This window comes from Coenobita brevimanus, chromosome 50 (genome assembly GCF_032717465.1).
Source record: "Coenobita brevimanus isolate Jiangsu-jjx chromosome 50, ASM3271746v2, whole genome shotgun sequence".
In the NCBI taxonomy this organism is placed as follows: Eukaryota; Metazoa; Arthropoda; class Malacostraca; order Decapoda; family Coenobitidae; genus Coenobita; species Coenobita brevimanus.
In genome coordinates this window covers 7,012,400-7,020,185 of record NC_137003.1, presented here as the reverse complement: position 1 = coordinate 7,020,185, position 7,786 = coordinate 7,012,400, and the positions used below count along the sequence as shown (strand labels likewise).

At 44.5% G+C, this 7,786-nt stretch overlaps 1 protein-coding gene across 1 annotated transcript; it reads left to right on the top strand.

Moving 5' to 3' along the window:
• Positions 1-271: 271 nt before the first annotated feature.
• Positions 272-976, top strand: LOC145399858 (uncharacterized). The gene has a single exon (XM_080272438.1). The coding sequence runs from the start codon at positions 272-274 to the stop codon at positions 974-976; it is 705 nt and encodes a 234-aa protein (XP_080128564.1).
• Positions 977-7,786: the final 6,810 nt, after the last annotated feature.

Below are 7,786 nucleotides of genomic sequence, written 5' to 3'. Positions count from 1 at the left end.
AACAAGCTCTACCGAATAGGAATCCAAGGAAAGTTACTGGAATGGTTTAATAATTTTTTCACTGGCAGAAGCCAGTCAGTAATCGTGGAAGGAGTTCAGTCTGACAGTACTGAGGTGCTCAGTGGAGTGGTACAGGGCTCTGCTATACGCCCCGTGCTTTTCCTCATTTGTCATTGATATAGACCAGGATATGAAATACTGTAGAGCAAGTTCATTAGCGGATGACATTAGACTGTTAGCCAAAATATCGAATGAACAACACTGTACCAAAATGCAAGAAGATCTTAACTCGATGTTTAAATGGGCGAAGAACAACAGCATGCAATTTAACACCAGCAAATCTGAGTTGCTTCGGTACCGACACCCGAAAGCTGACGTGATCAACTACGTGTACAGAACCCCAGAAAATGAGACCATTAGCTGTCACAGGAATACAAAAGATTTAGGAATCATTGTGAGTAACGATGCCAGCTTTGAACTACAAATAAACCAAATGGTCTCTAAGACAAGACAACGGATAGGTTGGATTCTCCGTACATTCAAGACTCGAGAACCAGATGCGATGCTGACCATGTATAGAGCAATGGTTTTATCCATCATCGAATATTGCAGCCAGTTGTGGAACCCTGTTACCATCGGGCAGATTAGAAAAACTGAAGCGTTGCAGAGAACATTCACATCTAAAATACATGGCACTAATGCAATGGACTACTGGCAAAGGTTGAAGCATCTGAAGCTGTATTCCTTAGAAAGACGGAGAGAAAGATATATCATTATATATATTTGGAAAACCTTCCCCAATCCATCAGAGACACGAAACACACTGACATCATTCAAGAAGGCTCTGGATAAATTCTTAGCAACAATACCGGACCAGCCATGTCTCCACCACTATCATCGAGTGGCGGAGGGCAACAGCATCCTGCAGCAAGCAACCGAAACGCAACAGCGGCACACCAGTGTGGCCGGGGACTGATGTCCCGAACCTTAACCACAGGAACCACAGGTGTGTGTGTGTGTGTGTGTGTGTGTGTGCGAGAGAGAGAGAGAGAGAGAGAGAGAGAGAGAGAGAGAGAGAGAGAGACGGCATACTGCCGTAATGGCACAATTAGAGAGAAAACAACTGCCCGATAAGGGAGAGAGAGATTAAAGATAAAGGCGTGAGGGGTGGAGGGGAAAGATAAAGGGAGAGGGAGGGGCTGGAGGAAGGGAGAGGGAAAGAAAATGGGGAGAGAAGAGGAGGGTGAAGGGAAGAGGTGGAGGAAGAGGAGGGGAAGGAGATGGAAGAAGAGGGAAAAAGGGAGAGAAAGGGAGACGGAAAGGGAGGCAAAGAGAGAAGGGAAAGGACATTATGAGTGGGGAGAAAAAGGGAGGGTAGGAAGTGAGGGAGGGGAGATGGGGAGTGGAGAGGAGATGGGGAGTGAAGGGGAAAGGAAACGGGAGAGTAGGGAAGGGAAAAGGAGGGGAGGAATTGGAAGGAAAGGGAAGGGAAGGGAAAGGGAGGGAAGGGAAGGCTTGGGAAAGGCAGGGAAGTTCCTCTGATTTCTTCATATCTTCGTGACAGGAAAATAAGAGTAAAAGTAGATGATGTATATTCCAATTTCCACTCAATTAACGCCGGCGTGCCGCAGGGATCAGTTCTCGCGCCAACCCTATTCCTTGTTCATATTAATGATCTCTTATCTGTCACCCACACTCCCATCCACTCATACGCAGATGACTCGACACTACATAGTTCATTCACACTCAGACACCCATTTACAAAGTCTAGTATCTCTACCTTTCAACTCACTACAGCCATCTCCATAAATCAACACCTATCTACGATCAGTGAATGGGGACAAAACAACTTCGTCTCTTTTAATGCTAGCAAAACTAAATATATACAGTTTACTAATTGACAGATATTGCCATATTCGTACGGTACATTACCTTCAGTGCTACTAATATTCCCATCTCCAAAAATATTGACATTCTTGGCGTCTCACTTAACAGTGCCCTCAGCTGGATCTCTCATGTTTGATCACGTGCTAAAACCGCCTCAAAGAAACTTGGATTATTGTACAGAGTCCGTAACTTCTTCGCTGATGAGCAGTTAGCTATACTTTATAAGAGTCATGTGCCCTCTCAGCTTGAATATTGCTCACCCTTGTGGAATGGATGTGGAGACGCTGCATTAAAACACCTAGACAAAATTCAGAACAAAGCTGTTGGAATCATTAACAACCCTGCCATTACAAATAAACTACCTACCCTGCAAGTAAGAAGGAATGTTCCCTCCCTTGCATTATTTTACAGATATTTTTTTGGCAAATGCTCAGACGAAGTTGCGTCCATGGTGCCACCTCTCCATGCCATCCCTCGTGCTACACGGGCATCTGGTAGCGCTCATGACTGGAATGTCACTCAGCCATATTGCAAAGCTTCTGCCTATCAGAATTCTTTCATTCCCCGAACTGCATCTCTCAGGAACTCGCTTCCTCGGGGTTGTTTCTCTCCAAATTTCAACCCACAGCTGTTCAAGTCTAACTGTTGCAGATATTTTATGAACAGAGGACACCAGTACACCAGTACTGTATGAGACAGTCCTGCATGTGTTCAGTATGGACGGTGGGTGTTAGCGCCGAAGTGGTAACATGTGGAGGTGTAGGAGGACTACTTGGCCTTGGGATAGGTGACTGCCCCCAAGAAATAGGCCCTGAGCTTTTGCCCAGACTCGGACACGTAAAAGGAAAAAAAAAAGAAAGAAAAAAAAAAGAAAGTAATCTGGTGAATGGATTAATTTTTTTTTTTTTATTTATTTGTTTTTCCTTCCTCCGTTCTGTTATTAAAAAAAAGTGAAGAAAAATGAAGTGGGGGAGAAATTAGGTTTAGAAGGGGCTAGGAAGGAGAATGAGAGGGAGAGAGGAAATGAAAGAAGTGACAGACAGAAAATGAGAAGAAGTATTAGAGGAACAAGAAAAGGGAAATGAGACAGGGAATAAAGGAAGATGGATGAGGACATGGATGGAGAGAGAGAGAGAGAGAGAGAGAGAGAGAGAGAGAGAGACAGACAGACAGACAGACAGACAGAAACAGAGACAAGGGGGGGGGGGTTGCTTGATGAGCCGTGACAGGCCAAGGTAATCCAAAGACGCACGCTATCATGCGCACGCAACCCTACCACTGCCACACACACACGCAACCTGACGCACGCAACTCACTCAGTGTCATCCACACACATGCAATCTACCCTCACGTAACTTAACACACACACACACACACACACACACACACACACACACACACACACACACACACACAATATGACCACACCAGGAATTACGGACGATAGAAGGTAATGAAGAAAAATATGAAGTTCTAAAATCACAGGTGAAAAGAATTCCGAAGAAATGACTGATTGAGGCGAGGTAGGGTGAGGTGAGGTGAGTGAGGTGAGGTGAGGTGAGATGAGGTGAGGTGAGGTGGGGTGAGGTGAGGTGGGGTGAGCTGAGGTGAGGTGAAATGATGAGAAGCATGGTGAGGTATTGCTGGCTGGGGTGGAATGAGGTAGAGGTAAATGGGGTGAGGTGGAGTGAGGCAGACGAAGCTGGGGTGGTAAGGGGTGAAGACAATTGTGATGTGATGAAGTGTGGGGTGAGGGTAGGCTACACTTGATGAGTATGAGTGTAATGGAGTGAGTTGGTGTCTAATGGAGTGGGGTTGGATGTGGTGAATGAGGTGAGATTATATGATGTGATGAAGGGAGGGGTAAGATGTGGTTAGGTTGGATGGAACTGGATGGGATGGCTTGAGGTGAGGTGAGGTGATATGGAACGTGGTGAGGTTACAAGTAGGCTAATGTGTTTCTCGTCTAATCTTTAATCACAGCAGTATTGGTCAAGAAAAAAAAATGGTGACCTGCTGCCTTCAAAATTGTGTCAAAATATGTGTTTTCCATACAGGAACCATCTCAGGAGGATAGCATTTAATTCTACCTTATTCCTGCTTCCTCAAGACAAATCTATTTGGCTTAGGAAAGCAACATCACAGCCTCTTCGATACAAGTACGTCATTTGCATGTAGGTCTTGCTAGTACCAAACAAATGTATTCGGCTCAGGAGAGACTTTTAGAAATTGAACACTTACAAACAGGCTCTATTAACACCTTAAACATAAGAGGTCTTTCTTTCCTAACTGTGTTCGTCTGATGGTGGCAAGAATAAAATAAAAAATACGCTGCCGGACTGAAAACTCTTACAAAGCAGTCAAAAACTGTCAAGAATTACCGACACAGAGTGCACGATGTTATGATATTTCTCAGAAGGTACGAAAAATCAATAATCTTCCCTGACATTCACATAAACCTAATATAATAATAAAGACTAATATCACTGGATTCGGTTCTATCTTATGTTCTAGAAGTCTAATGATCAACAAAAAGAAGAAAAGAGACAGACAAGCCAGCACACAGGGTACAGAGTGAATCAATCATGCGTCACACACTAATCCTATTCACTTCCTTCTTCGGCTCACGTTACTGATTACTCTCTCAGATTAACCTCAGACTATCGGAGACATAAATGTACCTGTATTAGTATCTCTGTCCATAAAAATCTGCACAGCCAGCATATTAAAATGGAAGGTGTTGAATCAGAGTCATAATCTTTACACACGTCAAGGATGGCATCGCAAACAGACGACAAACATACACAAAACATCAACAGGACATGACACAGACTGAAGAAGACCGACACGACACTGACAAACACTCATAAACACACTGGACAAACAGATGATGCACGAAAGACTAAACACACACACACACACACACACACACACACACACACACAGGTGAGGTAGTGGAGGTATATGTACTTACTGTATTTCATCAGCAACGCAAACTGCAAAGAGAAAGTTTGCTAATAAATGAATGAGTTTAGTAACAGGTAAATTATAATACTCTCAGCCCAAGAACGTTATTTTAATTCATTTCTCGATAGTATCAAAATATTTAATTATACTTTGCAGACTACGGTAATAGTGAAGGTGGCATTGAAGGCTACAGTATATTTACCTGCTATATCTAACCCTGGCATTTATAATGTCTAGCCTCACCTGATACTACGGTAATAGTGAAGGTGGCACTGAAGGCTACAGTATATTTACCTGCTATATTTAACCCTGGCATTTATAATGTCTAGCCTCACCTGATACTACGGTAATAGTGAAGGTGGCACTGAAGGCTACAGTATATTTACCTGCTATATCTAACCCTGGCATTTATAATGTCTAGCCTCACCTGATACTTTACACACAACAACAATATACTTATAACAAATGTCAAGGTATTTACATGGTAGGAGTGTAATGGCTTGGTTGACATGCTAATTAGCCTTATTAGTGTTTATATTGTAATTCTCTCTCTCTCTCTCTCTCTCTCTCTCTCTCGCTCGCTCGCTCGCTCGTAGTTCAGTACATGTACAGAGATAAGTGTTGTATGTAAGGTCACGGCTGGGGTCGTGGTGTGTGTGTGTGTGTGTGTGTGTGTGTGTGTGTGTGTGTGTGTAACTGGATATCACCTCTATCTCCAGATATGCACACACCTAAACACATCATATAAAAAAAAGTTATTGATGAGATTGTGTACACACAGCTGCAAGATAAACACACACACACACACACACACACACACACACACACACACACACACAAGGCACCACTATTTCATAAGACATGTTTCTTTCTCTCTCCTTTCTTTTATCAGCCATGTTTTTCTCTCTAATTCTTTTAGTTCTCTCTCATTCCTTTGTTCTGTCCTCTTTTCCCTTCCTCTAATTCCTTTTCCCCCATTGTCCTTCTTTCACGCAGACATCCCCAAATTTTCCTTTCCTTCTCTTCCTTCTGGCTCCTTCACACTTCGAATTTCTTCATACCTTGTTGTTTCATATCTTTCCATCCTCATCTTTCCTCCATCCATTCCCCTCTCTCTCTAATCTCATTTTCCTTCCTTCTTTCCTCCTCCTTCCTTCCAGTCTTTTCTCTTTGTTTTCTTCCACTTCTCATTGTTATTGTTTTAATCGTTCTCTTCCCCTATTATCCCCCCCCCCCATTTTCTACATCTCTTTCTCCCTCTCTCTCCCTCCCCCTATATTTCTCTCTCCTTTTTCTTTGCACTTCCTCCTTTTTCTTCCTTACTTCCTTCCTTCCCTCCCTCTTTCCTTCCTTCCCCTCACAAAACACAAACCAATTCTCTGCCGTCAGTCCAAACTTAGAAAATATATTGAATCAGAAAAACTTGGACCCACGGAAGAGACGAAACACCGATAAACTGTGTGTGTGTGTGTGTGTGTGTGTGTGTGTGTGTGTGTGTGTGTGTGTGTGTGTGTGTGTGTGAGAGAGAGAGAGAGAGAGAATATTATCTATTTATCTATACCTCTCTACCTATATCTATCTATCTATCTATCTATCGAGAGAGAGAGCTGAAATTTTGGAACATTCCTGACTTTCTTGTTTCCACTTACTTTAACATTCAGTATGTTGCTATTATTATTATTATTATTATCATTACTATATTTCCTAACTCTCCATCCTTCACAACTTCTCTCCGCATTCCCCTCCCTAGTCCTTCCCCTGTCCTCTCCCCTTCCCTTTTCTCCCTATTCTTTCTCTCCCCTCCCACCATCCTGTCATCCCTCCCTTCCCCTCCCATTATTTCTACCCTCCTCCTTACATCACCCCTCCTCTCAGACCCCTGCACCTCATCCTTCCTCCCCCTCCTCCTACTCCCTCCTGTCACCATCTCTCCCCTCCACTCTCCTTCTCCCCTCACCGGCTTCCCCTCAGTTTGCCCCAGACAGCTTGGCTCCCTTAACCATTACTTATACCCCTCACCCTGCCCCTCCCCTCACCCTGACCCTGACCCTCCCCTCACCCTGCCCCTTCCCACACCCTGCCCCTCACCCTCACCCTGACCCTCCCCTCACCCAGACCCTCCCCACACCTTGACCCTCCCCTCACCCTGACCCTCCTCTCACCCTGACCCTCCACCACATCAAACACCACAAACCACAACACTCCACCACACCCCACCACAACCATAACACCCCACCACAACCACACTAACCACATTTACCTCATACTGCCGATAATAGTGGTGTTACAAAATAGTCTACAAACATGGAGAGAATAGCAGGCCTTGTGGCTGGTGTGGCTGCTGTGGGGTTTAGCAGAGAGATAGATAGAGAGAGAGAGAGAGAGAGAGAGCAGGCAGTGTGGGTGACAGCTTCCCTCCCCACCCTCTGTTGTGTATATCGTGGGTCAAGCTGCTGTAAACATACCACCCTCTCTCTCTCTCTCTCTCTCTCTCTCTCTCTCTCTCTCTCTCTCTCTCTCCATTATAACCTTTGTCATTCTCGGTAACTCTTGTCAGTCCTGTACTTTAGTCTTCCACGTGAACGTGACGATCAGGTTCCACTCTCTCCTCTTTTATAAATCATCATCATCATCATCATCATCATTCACAAGCAATAAACGGATAGGCAGGATCTAGACCCGTCCAAAAGAAAAAAAATACTGTAACTTCTCCAAGGTGGCCGCTGCAATGTGTCATCCACCCGGCACTCGCCACTCCTGCCTTGACAATAATCGTCTTCACCACACTGACAAAAACCACCTACAGTTGTTGCACCGGTTGTTACCTGCTGCCCCTACAAACAATTATGTTATGGAATATAACAATGAGTCGTGGCGGCGGTGGCAGTAGTGATGACGGTGGTGGTGGTGGTAATTTCGGTCTGCCTGGCCG

Bases quoted from the DNA above. Each gene is read 5' to 3' on its own strand.
- LOC145399858 (XM_080272438.1), top strand. From the start codon at position 272: ATGCAAGAAGATCTTAACTCGATGTTTAAATGGGCGAAGAACAACAGC.